Consider the following 17,630-nt stretch of genomic DNA (forward strand, 5'->3'; position numbering starts at 1 on the left):
AATGGGGACATTAATTTGTCATCAATATCACATCAGATCCTTATGATGGGGACATTAATGTTTCATCAATATCAAATCAGATCCTTATGATGGGGACATCACTGTGTCATCAGCGTTACATCAGACCCTAATGATGATATAAATATGTCATCAATGTAACATCAAATTCTGATGATACAAAGGTGTCATCAATATCACATCATACCCTGATGTTGCAGACAGAGATGGTCTCTGAAAAGACGATAATTTTCAACCACGTTACAAAGCTGATAGCCTCACGAAGTTTGGCCGTTGTGAAAGCTCAAGATTTTACCTAATTCATATCTTCATCTCTTTCGAAAATTCTATCACACGTCTTTTCCTTTTTGGTTGATGTTTCATAACTTTTATAATCCTGTCAGAGCTCATTCTGTCAACGTATTCTTTCTAGTTTCTGCAGCACTTTTCTGTAAATTCTGTTCCTAACGTAATTTGTGGGTGTTCTTAATTTTTTCATTACTTCTACTATTACTATAACCCACAGCGGTCTCATGAATCCCATTTCTTCTTATGTCAATCATCTTTCACTAAGATTAGCTGCCATGATATTATGTTGGCCAACAACTGTCTTCTAAATTCATATTATTTTACGCCTAGAAAACAGTGTCTGGTATGGAGATCTGATTTCCAGTTCATAGTGTTCTGATAAAATTTACATTTTTACATCGAAATTTTTCTCTTCTTCGTGTGACATTCTACCCGAAAAAAATCTATTTATATGTTGTAATATCCTATCATATATAAAACACAAGGTTGTTCTCCTTCGTCCTACCCAGACCGATATTTTGTCGCCCATGGAAATGCAAGCGACTGTCTGTAGCTCACGCACTTCTTAGAAAGCAGAGCAGACCACACGAGGCAACAAGGGGCGTGGACACTGCAGACGCGTGGGTGCAGACAGGATATTCGCCGAAGGCAAAGGGAACCCAGCGTCAGGATTTTTCCAAGGAGGCAGAGAGAGCAAGAATTTTAATAGGATTATGTAGTTCACAGATTCCACAGCCGATAAAATTTCGGGTGTCAATAATTTGAATTGTGAAGATAAAAGAGATATATTTTCTTACTTATGGAGCTCAGCCCTTCTTGAGGGGAAGCCAAATCTGCAGCTACTCAAGAATTTCCCAGCATTTTACGGAACCCGAAGGTTCACTACCGTGTTCACAAGAGCCCTCAATCGGTCCCTATACTGCGCCAGATCTATCCAATCCATACCATCCCCTCCCATCCCATCTCAACTAACTGACTGACTAACGTAACTGTTTTTCTACTTAACTAACTGTGTTTTAAATCCAGGAAGAGTTAGATCTGAGATTCTCACGGAGACTACTATGAAGATTACTGAGTCCTGGGATATGACATCGTGTAGCCTGGTGTATGTTCCTCCATCTTCAGTTAGATTTTATATATCTCAAAGTGTGTTACATCCTTCTTGCTCGGAACCCCAACTCATCGTGGGCCCCTCCTCTCTCGTGTGATATAAATGCCTAATGCATGCAGAGCGGGGAAACTCAGCCTCATCCGAAGACGTGACCACGCGGCCAGGATCCCACGTCATAAGGGTATATAAGCGAGGCAGGAGATGTACTGCACACCTCTGCAGCTTCTGCTTTGGAGAGAGCAACATGATTCCTCTGGTAAGTACTCGTACCACCTCGAGGCCAGTGATGTGTGTTGTTGGGCGCGTGGAAGCTCCGAGCTATATTGCTTCCAGTTCGTGGTTCTCACAGCGGTGAAAATGAAGAGTTTTGTCTTCTGGGATGTAATGCCATGTAGCACAGTGAAAGTCAACCGCCGCTTCACAGAACTATATTGCCAGCATTAAGCAGGCATCAAGCAGAGCTTACGCGTTATACCCAGGGAGATAGTCTCTGTCAGCTCTGAAATGTATGGTCAGTTTTGTTGCAGATAATGTTGTTTCAAGTAGTAATTATTCCTAAATGTGTTCCGGAGGTACCCAATTCGGATTTAGGTTGGGCTACCGAAATTTATAATCGGGGTCTCTGGCAATTTTCCTCAGTACCTCCAATCAAATGACAGAATATCACTTTAAATTAGGCCATGACCACTTGAATTCCAGTCCAGCAATAACTGTCATCCAGTTATTCGACGATATATAATTTAAGCTACTGAAAGCATAGTTAAACATATTTCAAACAGAGAGAGGAACATTTTCGTTAATTGATGTCAACATAATGATTGTCATAGAAATTTGCTGGATCGTTTGTTCAAAGAGAATAAGTGATACTCTATCATTTGTTCTGTAACTGATGAGGATTGGAGAGGAAATAGTTCTGGCTTATTAATAGGCGGTATATAACTTTGTAGAAATTGAAAAGAGATTAACTATCTTCTGGGTTCAAACTCTGGTCTGTCAAATATGAGATCGATTAGCCCGAACCCACGGACAGAGTATATGAGATTTGTGTTATGAATTTTTAAAATGTGGAAGGTGGATTCATTTTGGATTAGAGTTTTAAAAAAGCTGCAATTCCTTTTGCATTTTGATATTTATTACATTAACGTTAGACAGCTTCGTGGCACGTAAAAAGTTTTGCTCTATTAAAACCGAAAACATATTTAATGTAAATCAATTTATATAAAATAGGGAGAAAACATATTGTTCATATGAGTAAATATTTAAATAAGAATGGAAAAGTATGATGCAGAATAAAGTACATATATATTTTCCATGTATTGTTGGTCTGAATGCTCAGTTATTGAAGATTCATATCATAGTTACAACGGAAATCACGCTATTGAACAATACTGCATAGTCGTATATGGTTAGTTGGTTTCGCTAAAAATTTGTTTTTTTAAGTATTTTAAATAACAGTTCAGCATATTAACGCGGTCCGTATTTTGTGTTATTTGTATCAGTACTTAGCAGATAGGGCTTTATGTTAAGTAGGGATTATGTTGGCTAAATATGAAACAAAAATGTAATTCTCACGACGAATTTATTGCAGATTTCCAACACAAGTTTTGAATAATTGTTTTTAAGTAATTATAGATTTGAAGCATTTGCAAAGATAGCTCATTAAAAGCCTGTGTTTTCCTAACATAAATCTTAACATTATCTTATAGTATTGGCTCAATTGTGCCAACTTATGAGAGGTAAAGTGATTTTAAATATTCCTCTCAAGACCTCAAAACTTTGTTGTCTGAAAATAGTTCAGTACCTTGAAGCAATGTTTGATTTCATTTTAGAGCAGCCAATGACATTACAATAATAAAATACGAATTTCATTCAGGATTCATTTTTATTATTTATTCAGTTATTTGGAACGCAGTACCAACTTTTGAAAATAGTTAATAAATTGCAAGAAAAATGTGGAAAAGTTAAAATGTTCGGAAACATTAGTAAAACATCTAGATTTCGTAAACGAAGGTGTTTAAAGCACATTAAATTAAACATGGGTATAATCTAGGTCTCTCACATTAAGGACAAGAAATATTAGAGAAGAGAGAATTAAAAAATATTTAGATCCAAAAGAGAGGGAATGGAGACAAGTGCACATTGAGTAACTTCATAAATCGTGCTATTCATTAAATATGAGTAATATTAAGAATACGAAATGAAGGGCAATTGTGTTTGCATTTGTTTTTGTGTCACATTTGAGTAAATTCATAAATACTTAACATTATCGCTAACAAATGTGAAGGGCCACAGGATTAGATGGGATGATATTATTAAAATGGATTTTAAAGAAATGGACTGGGTCCTTATTTCAGGTTAAGAATCACCGGAGGACACTTGTGAACACGGCAATGAACCTGGGTGTTCCACATGAGAACTGAGATTTCTTTAGTAGATGACAGGCAATCATTTCCTCAAGAAAGTAGTTAATACTGTAAAATTATATTGAAAAAGTACTCGGTTTGGCTCTCAATCGTGACACCGACTATACTAAGACTTTACATGGTTTTCTTAAACCCTACATCGTTTAGGTATCATCTCCAAATCAATAGTTATCCAACTATTTTATGCTACACATTTCAATCACCGACAGAACCAAAAAATAAGCCAAAAAAGTATAAGGACTTTGTTTTGGCGACAAAAGAGATGTAGCAGACGTTACGTGACCTGAATTTTGATGAAACGGTGTTGGCCGTTACTAGTTAAATCACAATATTTACTTCAAATTTCTGAGGAAAATCACGATTTATGGGGTGTACTCGGAACTACACGTGACAGTAATTGGAGACATCTATTGCGCCTCAAAATAAGGGAGCGTGTTGAAACGAGTCTAGTGTCCACCAAGGCCACCTGTTCTCAGGACCATATCAGTGATGAGTTGGGTGTGGCGTTGCCAAGGTTACATTAACTGCTCCAGTCGTAATGCATTACGCAATCCGGCGCTAAACTGTAATAGCGAATGAATATTGCAGATCTGTTTATGGTAAGGATGGCATGTCCTGCTACCTCAGTTTCCTCCAGCGCGGAGCGTGAAGCCTGTAGGAGTCTACACTTCTAACAAGCAGAAGAACGTATTTCTTAGCCTACTTTCCGTGTTTTGAAAAATGAATAAAGATTAATGTGCTCACCTTATTATAAGTATATGTATCCATACCAATTAGAATATACAAAATTATAATTTTGCCTGTGGTTCTGTATGGGTGTGAAACTTGGTCTCTGACATTAAGGGAGGAACATAGACTGAGGGTGTTTGAGAACACGGTTCTGAGGAGACTTTGGACCGAAGAGAGAAGAAGTGACAGGAGGTTGGAGAAAACTGCATGATGAGGAGCTTCATAACTTTTACTCTTCTCCAAGTATAATTAGAATGATCAAGTCAAGGAGGATGAGGTGGGCAGGGGAGAGAAGGAATGCATATAGGATATTGGTGGGAAAGCCGGAAGGAAAGAGACTACTGGGAAGACCAAGACATAGGTGGGTGGACAATATTAAAATGGATCTTGAAGAGATAGGATGGGATGGATTTATCTCTCAGGATAGGGACCAGTTGAGGACTGTTGTGAACATGGTAATGAAACTTCGGGTTCCATAAAATACTGGGAAGTTCTTAAATAGCTGCACAATTGGCGGCTTCTCAAGAAGGGCTCAGCTCAATGAATGAATATCCATTCGTGTCTCTCCAGCTGTCAATGTATCCCCCTTAACTTTTGTTAGGATGCACATCAGATCACCTTCTTCTCTACGTGTTTTCATGTCCTCCTAATTTTTATGTTTATGAGTTCATCTTGTTGGCCGTGTGTCTTTGTATTCCTCCTGTTGTTCCTAGCAAAGGGCTGTTTTTCTCTCGATGGCACTACGGCCCTTTGGTCCTTGGCCGCTTTTTCAGCACCTTAATTCTATACACAGCCGGTAGGACTCCTTGGACGGGGGATCAGCCCGTCGCAAGGCCGCTACCTACACACAGAACAATAAAAACCCAGAATAAATGCATGCAGTACTAACATTCATGCCTTAGTGGAATGGGTTTGAACGAGCGAAGTCAGTCCATGCCTCAGACTGCGCGACCACAGTGACCGGCTCTATGTGGATCAATCAATCTCAAACAGAACATATGGAATTCTGAGTAACTGTACCCTGAAGGGGGAGGAGAGCGCAATTTAGAATTAACCTTTTAAATGCTAGGTTTTCATGTCTATGCGTTTCTTCTGTGCTCTGTTATTTGAAGATTTAAAGCGGTTACATCTGTTTTCCCGACCTAATATGACGCAGTGAAAGAGTTAAAGAGGCACAGTTTCCGGGCACTGTACAGCTGTAGTGTACGGCAGAGCGTATATTTTGCGGGTGCAAACAAATGCATTAACAAAAGCGTGAAAGTAGGTGACAAGGTCTGCCTTTACTCTGGTTTATTTCTCTGCCTATTCTTCGACCCTGAAGATGGAGGCGATATTTTTCTCCGAAACATCGGTTGACTTGCAACGGACTAAACGGCGTTATATCGCAGAAGACAGTCCTCTTCATGAATTAGCGTGATTGAAATATATGCTTTAGCGTACTCACAAAATGGAAGTACCATATATAAAGTTTAATCAAAATCTGTCCAAGAACTCGAAATATACGAGTATACACAGAATTTTATTGATATTCCTAGGTAAAATTATCCTTATAGTAACGATTAAATCAACAAAACTTCCACGTAATTTGTTTAATCGGAGCGTCATCCAATACAGTTCCTCGGCTTGTGACGTGTTACTGACCCGCAGGCGAACATGACAAAGTGATCTGACAGTCCTTTTCCATTCTTCCGAAACGCGCCTAAGAGTAAGGACAAACTTGCAAAACTCGAACGGGATTCCAATTATGAGATACCATCAGAAGTGTCTTAATCGCCGTGCGTTTGCGGCAACTTCTCCGGCAGCACTGTATTTCAGGGTTGCATACTCTAAACTCTGCAGGCGTATCAGCAATGACACTTATTCCCTTCTGTTTGCTGTTGATTACAATAGTAAAGATTCACTTTACGGTCATCCGCCTTATGACAGCGTATTCTAGTCTGGTAGGTGGGTACCAACGTTACGGAGGAACACACTGCCTCCATCTTCATGATTGAAAACCATGAATATGTTCCTCTAAGACCCAGCTACCTACTAGATCATAACACGGTTTCACTATGATTCTTGGATTGCTTGGCGAAGTTCTTTCAATGTCGTTTCCGACGAAAAGATGATATGAGACTAATGAAGTAGCGGTGATTTGGACAGCCATGACAGTCACATATTTGAAGGTGCTAAGTCGCCATTTACGTAATTAAAAAATTATGAAAATCTCGTCCATTTCTCTTTATACAACAAGACGGTAATTATCCTAATGAAATTATGGCAACACAGTGTCTTCCACTTGCTGGGTGCAGACAGTACTAATTCTGTCACTAGATGAATCTCTCAACTATGGTCTCTCTATCGTCAGTCGCCATTTTCATTAAAAATTTGTTTAAGTATAGCTTGTCTCCCATCAAACGGATATCGGGGCTGTTTCCTCGGGGGTAAAGCGGCCGGCAAGTGAAGCTGCCCATTCACCTCTAACTAGTGCCGAAGTCAAGAAAATTTGGACCTATACATCCACTCCCCCATACACCTCCATGGCTTAGTAATTAGTTATGCACAGGGATAACTATATCCCTTTATACAATATACGCATAATATACGTATCTGCAGAATTATCTTCTCAAGAATGACAAGGCGGCACACGTTCGGCCCCCGTCAAGAAAAGTAACAAGAAAAAGGAGACGAACCTACTCGGTTTATAAATTCTAACAAAATCTTAAAAAAAATTACAAAAATTTTTAAAACAGCCGCGGTAGCTGTAAAAGCTTCAGATTTATATCCAATTTTATATTATCAACATTATATGCACTTTTTAACGATCAGAACATACGTTGTAATAGTAGCTTCCAACTGTATTGATGTCCCTCTGATGATGGTCTCTAAAGACTGAAACATGTAAGGGCATGAAAAATTGAAATAAGAAAAATCTTCAGCAGTCACACTGGAGAGAACTGTTTAAATATTTATGATAACTTTATCTTTTCTGCTTTTATTTTTTTTAGTATTGAATGTTATGATTTGGCTGTGAGTACACGAAGCGAAGCACTATCGAATAAATAAAATCCACCACCATGTTCTGTCAATAGAGTTGTGTATGTATTAAGGGGGTTTAGAAAGCAGTAGCCTATGCTAAACATCAACTGTCTTCGCTCGCTCGGAAGCCGGGATCGTGGGTTCGAATCCCACTCAGGTAATGGATGTTTGTGTGCGTTTTTCTATGTTTGTGTACAGGTAGAGGCCTTGCGACGAGCTGATCACCCGCCCAAGGAGTCCTACCGAAAGTCTAAAATCTAGTAAACCGACGTGAAACGGAGAGTTTCATGGAGGTAGGCCCAAAGGCCCAAAGGAGGGCTGTAGCGCCAAAGGGGAAAAAATGCTAAACATCAAAACACGAATTTGCGATGTAACGGGATGTGCCTGAGGTGGATGTTCTGTTCGGTGTTGCAGATAATGTTATGCTGCGTCGCCCTGGCGGCTGCGAGACCCAGCGGGTTCCAATCTGTGTCTTACTCAGTCCCTTCCGCCTTCGTAGCCAGCCCCGTCTCCATATCTAGCCAGTACCACACTCAAGACTCACTGGGCCAGTACAGTTACGGGTATAATGCCGGTTCATCTGCAAAAGCAGAGACAAAAACTCTTGATGGCGTCACCCGTGGAGGCTACTCCTACGTGGACGGTAATGGCATCGTCCAGACTACAAACTATATCGCTGACGACATCAATGGTTTCCAAGTAGCGGCCACTAACTTGCCTACACACGTGGCCTATGACACACCAGAGGTTTCTGCTGCTAAGGTCGCCCACTCTGTGGCCTATAATAAGGCCGCTTATGCTGCAGCTGCTTCGCCAGATGTTGGCGAATCTGTTGTTGTGTCTGCCCCTGTCGTAAGTTCCTACGTTGCCTCATCACCAGCAGTAAGCATCGTTAAGGAAGTTCCCTCCAACGCCTTTTCTTACTCCACCGTAACTGCTTCTCCTTCTGTGGCTGTAGTTCCCACTGTTACCCCTCTCGTCAATGCCGTCAAAGATGTCCCATCCAAAGCCTTCTCATATTCTACAGTGGAAACTTCTCCTTCTGTTGCTGTAGCTCCAGCCTTAACCGCTTACCCTGTTGTTACTCTTATCAGAGAGGCCCCATCCAAAACCTTCTCGTACTCAACGGTAGCGGCTCCTCCGGCAGTCTCCCTCGTGTCGGCGCCTGCTGCAGTCAAGTATTCTGTCGCAGCTGAGGAGGCTCCTGTCGTAAGTTTAAAATTCATCTCTGAAAATATAGCCCCTAAGCTTTAGATGAACTATTACTACACAATATTATATTTTAGCATTTCTCTTGCATTGTGGCATCATTTTTATATCGTAAGTAGACCGTCTGTAATGCAACAATAACCTTAAATAAAAGACACTAAAATATATTTAATATACTAAAAGTGCTTCTTAAATAGTTGAAAATGTCATAAAACTTATACAAGGAATGAATATATAAGTTTAGTAATATTTTAAAATATTTAACAAGTACTTTTAATGTATTAAATATACTTTTAGTGTCTTAATAATATTTTATGACATTTAATGACATTTTTAATGTGTTTAACAAGCACTTTTAGTGTATTAAATATATTTTAGTGCCTTTTATTTAAGGTATTGTTGCATTACAGACGGTATATTTACGATGTAAAATATATTACTACACAAGTCTAACACACGTCTCAGACGGGATTATGAAATTCTTGGCTATAACACCATGTAGTCTTTTAAACGGATACAGAAGGAGGAATATTCTACCTCCATTTTCAGGGTTGAAATGTGTGTGGTGAGAAATCGGCTTGGTAATATAGCTAGGTTCCAAAGAAGTTGGTCACCTGGCCTCATGGAGGCGGAAATGAAATAGTGCCTGGTTCGGACCAATGAGAATCGTGGACAGGAAAGAACTCTAGATATATATTCCTCCGAAACGTCTGTACGAGACCATGAGACTAAGACTACACTGTGTCACGACCCCGAATGTCACAAACTGAACAATCTTCGCTGTCGAAACTTCAAGATTATAATACACATCAAATGTTTAATAATTGTGTTATGTTTCGGGAACTAACGCCATTTTCAGGTGATTTTAAATTACTCATTGTTCATGACCGTTTAGACACTGTTATCTCTGTTACGCTCCCTTTTTGTCTCTGTCGTTCATTTATTTAAGTATAATATCATTTGTTACTTCGTGTGAAGTATTCACAAAATTATGCGAGACTCTCGATTATATATCATAAGCAATCATTTAAGTAACCGCTTCTCAAAGAACCAGAGACAGTGCTGCTTCAAGCTGTAACACTCTGACTTACATTCAGGAGATGTCCGTCTCGAACCCCGGTCGAGATATCTATTATCCTGATTGAAAGCTTTAGTGGTTTTTCTCAGCCCGTCCAGGAAAATGCTATGTAGCACCTCCAATTATGCAACAACCCTTCCTATCCAGTTCATTACTTACTAATAACCTTACCATTTTGTGCTACAGGACCTCTGAGATACTGAGAGAGTGGTGAAGGTGCTGTGTTGAAGATATTTCGGAAGTACAGGCTGTCACTGTCCTCAGCGCCAAATCGACACAGACGGAGGCAACATGTACTTCCAAACATCGGCAACACAGCGTATACGCCAAAGAGCATCAACAGTACCAACAGTGAACCACAATGAAAGCCTAAAGTCAGAGATAAATTGTTAAACCGGATATTAGTAAAGAGTGAACAATTGAAAATCGCCTCCTGAAGTAAACACTGTGTGCTCAGATATATAGTGATTGTTTAACAGTGCTGTACCATGTCTATATTAGCGAATGTTTAAATATATGTTTAATTTAAACTCACTTATTTTTGTTGTACTCTGAGGTGCCTTTTCTGGGTGTGAAGCCAGTAACCGCCGCGGCGTATTCCGTTCCAAGTGCTATAGTCACTTCCACCAGCCATCAGTACCACGCGCAAGACGCCCTCGGCCAGTACAGTTACGGATACTCCGGAGGTCCCTCTGCCAAGGTTGAAACCAAGACCCTGGATGGTGTGACCCGTGGCGGATATTCCTACGTGGATGCAAATGGTATCATACAGAGCGCAAGTTATGTGGCTGATGACGTCAATGGTTTCAGAGTGGCAGCCACAAATATTCCAGTCGGCCCAAATACTCCTGTGGTACACAATGTTCTTGTGTCACCCGTGGTTAGCGGCAACCAGGTTGTGGCCGACACACCAGAAGTTGTTGCTGCTAAAGCTGCCCATTTCGCAGCCCATTCCGCTGTAAAGCATCGTGACAACTTGGGCTACTAAACTCGAACGAATTAATAAGGTTTGCTCCAACATACTCGAAAGGCCATACGTATTTTTTTCTGAATATAATACGTCATTTTTCTCCCCAAAACGCCTGTATAAAGGTTAACTGTGTGGTATATTCAAAGGCGTTTATTGTCATGTGGTTTAGTCCGCTGTACGGTTACGATCAAGGGCTGATTAAGACAGGCTAAATAGGCCACAGCCTAAAACCCGATAGCGTATGGAGCCCTGTTTGAGGCGGGCACGCAACTTGCATAGCTTCAGAGGGTGGAGTATCCTAATGAATTTTAGGTGCAACAAAGCGATGTGATTTCCTGTCCCCGTCTTCATTGATTCTGATAAATACGTGTATTAAGGGATCTAACAGGCACCCATCGTCCTGGGGCCCCAAAAACTCTCAATCTGCCTCCGATTNACCTGCTACAATCGATTAAAAAAATATTTCCTTATTTACCGTTCCCAAAGTGCGTTCATGGAACATATATATCCCACCTAGAAACTATGATCTAATAAGCTATACTTTATAAGAATTAATTTAAAAGTGGCAGAACTTGATTGAAATTATAATTTGAAGGGTCTGTATGTATATCTCCGCAAATGAATTTCAATATAAATAAGTAATGCCAACACTGGGATAAGATTCACTTAGGGTCGTTCAAACTAGGGGGAGAAGCAGTCAAAGCCTTTCATACCGCCATATTGTTTTCTTTTGAATATTACTTTTCATCCAATTGTTTATTGAAGAGTTTACATGTACCACAGTGTGACCTTGAAGGTTAATGATATCATTTTATAATTATAATAAAAAGACTGTATTTCTCAAGCTGTTTGTCATAACCTTAACAACAACCTGTGTTCTAGTAGCAGTACCTTTCCATTCCTTATCAAGCAGTACTTTGTAATACATAATGTTGTCGTTATGTTGCATTCCGGCCTAATAATAAGAGATTGTTGTCATTTTTATTGCATTATTTGTGCAAGTAATTCATTTAACTGGAAATCTGTTTCACATATCTTTGTCATTATGCCTACGAATGAGCTCTTCCTTCCACTTGAAATATTTGTTGATCTTTCCATCTTCATATTTGGCGCTCCACACTTCGTTATCCCCCTCTCTCTATGTTAAGGTTTAAGAATATGTCCTCTTTTTTCGTTCCTAAAACATGATATTTCCACTGAGACCTATCCTTTTAAAATTCTGTCATTCAGACTGAAAATTTCTAGCTTTCTTTGAAACTCTTGGATTTCTTATCCAATCTTGTACATCCTGTTACACTTATTAAATATGAAATTGAACAGTTTTTATTCATTATACAATTCCTTTGGACAACTCCCTTGTTTCTGATTCATATGTGAGTGTTTGTACTGTCATAGCCTGATAAGATATTACTTGTATAGCCATCACATCCCTCTTACTTTGCTACCTATCTGGCAGAACCTATTTAATTCTATTTATAGATCCTTCTTTCTCGTTGCAATAGTACACCCTAAACAACCGAAATTATTCATTTGTTGTATTTTTTTTTTGTTATTTTAAAACTATCTCTAATAAAATAAATCATAAACCACTGACATCTCGAATGTTCCGAATTTCAGTGATGATTCTTAGATGTTAGTTTTTTTTCTAAACTCGCTTCCATTTACTGCCGAGATTTCAGTTGCTCTTTCATGTTGAAACCTAATTGACTGTAATTGATCAGTGTTTCCAGTTATCCCATATTTTTATCGAAAAGGTGAAAAGGTACCTACTGATTATGCCAACTTTGTAATAGGCCAAAATATCCTTATGTTATAGTCCGGTCTGCCATTGTGTAATCTGTTTATTGTATGATATTTTAAAGCGGTTTATATAATTGGTAATTGATTTCAGATTCTTCCTAGCAAAACACATTTTTTACCTATACCACAGTAATAAGGCAAATTATTCAATTGAATAGATGCTTAGCAAACTAATGACTGTATCATTATTTTATTTTCTTCTTGAGATGCTAAGAAGTAAGATGAGAATTTGGATCCGTAATTTTATTTTGTTTTCTCCAAATTAAATGAAAAAAAAAAGCCTGGACAGCAGATCCGATACTTTTCCAAATTTATGAAATAGACTTAGTACTGGTAAAATACTTTCTCAACGCCTATATTAAATTGGCTTTTTCTTATGTTTTTCGTGAAATACGTCGAGTTGTATTCGTACATAGTGTAACGGCAGTCTCTTTTGGACTTCCCGCCATTATTACCCAGGTATCAATTGTTACAACATTTGGTCCTCTGATTGGTGGTAAGTGAAGGGCGTTTGACTGTTAGAAGAAATGGCTGTAATGTGTCGGTAGTGTTGTGCATTTATTTCTTCGTTTTATATGAAAGGTAATGTATTTATTATTTATGTAATCGAGTCGCATTCAGTAATGGCTAATAGTTCCGTTTTGAAGAAATCTTATATTGATGGGTTACTCGCATTGTAAATCTGTAAAATAATAATCCACAAGATTTGGGATTATCATGTGGCTTACCATGCCACGTATTGACCAAGATGTATGTTACGTAATGTGGAAGGAACAGAAATGTGTGTAGTGAAGCATGTATTGACAAAGAAACGTAAGAACAATGTACGCCGTGGAGAAAGGATTCAAGGGTATACAGGTATTGCGGTATAGCCTTCATCAAATCTAACCAACCCTACCTCACCAAACTCTTTCATAAAGAATTTCTAGAATGTATGCACACAGGGCTGTCACATGGAATAAAGTGCCTCTAACCAGCCACACTAATGAATGCGGGAAATGTAGGAAATTTCTAAAACTAATGACATTTGCACTAATAATTATCTGATAAATGTTACCCAAAAATATGCATCTGACTCATTAGAACACATGTTGTAATTGCTATTTATGTGGCGAAATTAGTGCAGAAGAGCATCTTTGCAAGAATGGAAATATGTACTGTATTGGCCATGGTGGCCCATGGTCTCAGTGGATGGAGGAGAGGTATGAATACTGTGTGGGGAAAACAGGATTAGAAAACTGGTATTTGTGGTGGAATAAAAGATGGTGACATCATAGCTTCAGATCTGTTGGGAAACATAAACCATGAAACTTACTGCAAGACTTAAACTGGATTCCTACTCTTACAACGTTAGACTCAAGACTGCTTTTTTTATTTTGCTGTGTTCAGTTTTACAATGTAATTTAATACAAGTGACATACAGCAACTGGTGTTTATGCCTGCTGGAGTCACCATGTTCAGTATTTTTGACCTCTCATACACAGCTGTGAGTCAACTGATACACATACTCTGAGTTAGGACTTGACCAGGTTTTCAGTGCTGCCAGAACTCAGCTGAATATTATGGTGTTGTAGTATTTACACTCTGTAGTATGGTACATATGTAACAACATTTCAGCGGAACCTGAAGATGGAGGCAGCAGATTGCTCTGAAATGTTGGTACCTATCTACCAAACAACATGATATGACTTCCTAGGAGACCATTATCTGAAGCTTCTGCTTAATTTCAGCCATCATCTTGACTTCCATTCTGGAGGAACCCAGTTTGAGTTCCATTTGGAACAGCTATTCTGAGGGCTTCTGTAGTTTTCTGTTGCAAACATGAAGGCAACATGAAGCCCAGTCACCTACTTCCAGATACTGATATACTCGCCATTCATGATCATCTTCCCATATTGTTTGCTGTTTCAGCTAACAGAGGACATGATTGATTTCAGACTCAGCAAGGCCTATCCAGGAAGTCCACCCAAGCACATGGAGCCTTTGCCTTCAGACCAAGAATTAGCAGCCAGGCAGGACCGCCTCCTTTGCCAATTACCAGCTACAAGGAGGTTCTTACCTTCGTTGACTTTTACACCGCCAGCTGCAAGGTGTACATGAATTTTGATGATGAATGTGTATGCCTGATGTCCGATATCATTTGAAATTAAGGGAAACTATTAACTTTGTGGACCACTTGATGGTGTCACATTTCACAGTGAGTAGTGCAATTCATGCGTGGGAATTTATTTGTGATTTGTCAGCAGTGGCCAGCAGTTATCAGCTCCATTAGCCATTTGCTCTCAGTTGCAATTAGTGAGGAGAGTGTTCTGTCATGGTGCGGTATACTTTAGAACAACGTCTATTTCTGTATGACACCTATGTGAAATACAAATCAGCTGGGAAGTGCCGGAAAAAATTTAGACGTAAATTTCCTAATGAAGGAAGAGTTCCCAGCAGACAAACAATTCACAATTTGGTAAAAAAAGTTAGATCAACGGGACTCTTAATAGACAAGAAACAGAAACATAAGCGTCGAGTGCTTACTGAGGAGAAGTTGGATGACATAGGAGCCAGACTTGAACGTACACCTAGAAAATCTCTAAGAAGTCTAGCTCAGGAGACAGGAGTGTCAAAATCTAGTGCAAGAACGGCAACACAATTGCTGAATCTTAGACCCAATAAAACCACAGTAATCCACACATATGTTGCAACCGCACGATCCAGCTAGCAGGGTTCGTTTGTGCAGTTGGTTTCTACAGGCTGTTGTGGAAGGTGAGATCGATCCACAATCGACATTCTTTTCTGATGAAGCGCTGTTTCACTTGCAGGGATACATAAACAGGCAAAATAATTGTTACTGAATTTCATACAATCCACGATTTCAAGCTCCATCTAGTGAAAGTTGGTGTCTGGTGTGCTGTAAGTGTAAGGACTGTTGTGCCTGTGTTTTTTGAACAAAACAGTTAATTGCCAAAGATATTTACAGGTCATTCTCGGGGAGTTCTTTTCAGAGTTAAAAGAAGTACTCTATGGCTGGTTCTAGCAAGACTCTCCTACTGCCCACACTGTGCTTGTGTTTATGCAAGCTTTGTCCGACATCTTCAGGGACGATTAGCAGTGGTATTTCGCCAGCATGTTGACCTGATCTTAGTCATTGTGGTTTTTTCTTCTGGTGTTGTTTGAAGGACAGAGTATACAACAGTAGACCCCCAAAGAGAAGAAGAACTTAAAGAAAATATTTGTAGGAAAATTGCAAGTATTCCTGCAGAGCAGATTAAAGGGGTAAATCAGAATCTCTTCTGCTGGTGCAAGGAATGTCTACATGTAGAGGGACAGCATTTTCAACACCTGTGATCTTTGAATGGTAACTATTTCATTCTGAATGTTATCGGCCAACAGACATATTGATTCATCAACAGAATTTGTATGCGCCTTACAGCTGGCTAGCGCCGATCATCGTGAAGTGCAGAGTCATGAACCAGTCAACAAAGATAAGAAGCTCCTTGTACCATGAAACCATTGACTGCAGACCAAGGAAGGAAGAACCAAGAGGATCTGTGCCAGCAATGAAGAATCTTCTCAGTAAAGGTAAATTTCACATCAGAAGTAATACCTGAATGCATTGTGCTTATGTTGTTAAATATTTACTGTGCCAGAGAAATGTTCTGGTCTAGAAAACTGAGATTAATGGCCATGGGGATCTGTTGTGCTGACCACGCAACACCCTCTATCCACAAAAGTTGGCGCTGACTTCACCCGCAAGTGGCAGTCGCTGGGTCTGTATAGTTCACTTGTGGACTAAAGGCCATGGAGTTTTTTTTGTTTGCTAGAGAACTGTATAAGTGAATGAGGATATTGTTTTATAGCCCTAATATTTTGGAATGTAATGAACCTGTTGTAAGAAATGTTATCTCAGTTAAAGCATGTTTCTGTTTCCTCTAAGACGGGAATGCACATGTCTTCTGAGTAGGAATAGGGTTGGTTTGGCCAGCCCAGCGAGTGGGAAGCGATTTTCAGAAAACATCCGTAACAGACATTAAATTTATAAGCTCCAAAAAATAACAAAAAATTATGGTTTACTTTTTCAATTTTATTTTTATTAATTCAAATTGATTGTCGGCCACGGTAACCGAGCGGTCTAAGGCATGCACTGTCTTCACTTGCTTGGAAGCCAGGATTGTGGGTTCGAATCCCACTCAGGGCATGGATGTTTGGTGTTTGTGTACAGGTAGAGGCCTTGGGACGAGCTGATCACCCACCCAAGGAGTCCTACTGAATGTCTAAGACCTAGTAAACTGAAGTGAAACAGAGAGTTTTATGGAGGTAGGCCAAGGCCCCAGTTNCAGTAAATTGAAGTGAAACAGAGAGTTTTATGGAGGTAGGCCAAGGCCCCAGTTGAGGCTGTAGTGCCCAAGAAAAAAATTAAAATTGACTGTATACTTTAACCGCACACGCGTATCTAGATGGAGTACACTGACCTGGATCGAAGACTATCTAGAAGTGCGCTGTAGATCTGGTAGTCTAGTTGGCGGCTACGTCCTTCTTGATAACGCCTCCGCGAATGGAATATCTCAGGGTTTATTGGGCTAGTTGATAAGAGGTGTTATCATTGAATGTTGAAAGCTTTCGGGTAGAGTCATGGATTCTTTCCTCAGGGACGTTTAGGGCCTCGCTTCAAAGGGGTTGGAAGGAGATGTCCTGGATTCGACTCTCCGTGTTAGCGGAGTCAGGTACAGTAACGCACTGTTTACTGGGTTTAAGTTTTGCACAACTTAATTTATTACACTTAAAGAAATGCAATCGCACTGGTTAAGATGTTTACGACACTGACACTGGCATCGTGTGGATCGCTTATTAGCGATCGTAGAACTATATCTTATATACATGAACTGGTTTACACTGTTGCACTGTTAGTTAGCTTGTAGCTAGGGATCACTTCTTTAGAACGTTATGTAGATTCGAGCTTGTACTCATAGCTTGTTACACTTCGAAGAATTAAAA

General features: G+C 39.6%; 1 protein-coding gene and 1 long non-coding RNA gene across 4 annotated transcripts in view; both read left to right on the top strand.

Moving 5' to 3' along the window:
• The first annotated feature begins 1,571 nt into the window (after positions 1–1,571).
• Positions 1,572–11,226, top strand: LOC111873799. Of its 2 annotated transcripts, none has more exons than XM_023868775.2 (3): positions 1,572–1,673; positions 8,005–8,799; positions 10,425–11,226. In XM_023868775.2, exons 1-3 carry the CDS (start codon positions 1,662–1,664, stop codon positions 10,863–10,865), a joined length of 1,248 nt encoding a protein of 415 aa, XP_023724543.1. In that variant the 5' UTR covers positions 1,572–1,661; the 3' UTR covers positions 10,866–11,226. The 2 variants fall into 2 exon arrangements, with proteins under 2 accessions (XP_023724543.1, XP_023724545.1); XM_023868777.2 differs by having other exon boundaries at positions 10,434–11,226.
• Positions 11,227–13,058: 1,832 nt separating this feature from the next.
• LOC111873840 overlaps positions 13,059–17,630 on the top strand; it is a 13,907-nt gene continuing 9,335 nt past the window's right edge. The window contains exons 1-2 of one of the 2 annotated variants that reach the window (XR_002844448.2): positions 13,059–13,229; positions 14,585–16,217. This is a non-coding gene — a long non-coding RNA (uncharacterized LOC111873840). Of the gene's footprint in view, positions 13,230–13,293; positions 13,506–14,584; positions 16,218–17,630 lie in introns of those variants that run through there. The other variant, XR_002844449.2, reaches the window with a different exon arrangement.

The sequence above is a fragment of the Cryptotermes secundus genome, unplaced genomic scaffold (assembly GCF_002891405.2).
Source record: "Cryptotermes secundus unplaced genomic scaffold, Csec_1.0 scaffold215, whole genome shotgun sequence".
Taxonomy (NCBI): Eukaryota; Metazoa; Arthropoda; class Insecta; order Blattodea; family Kalotermitidae; genus Cryptotermes; species Cryptotermes secundus.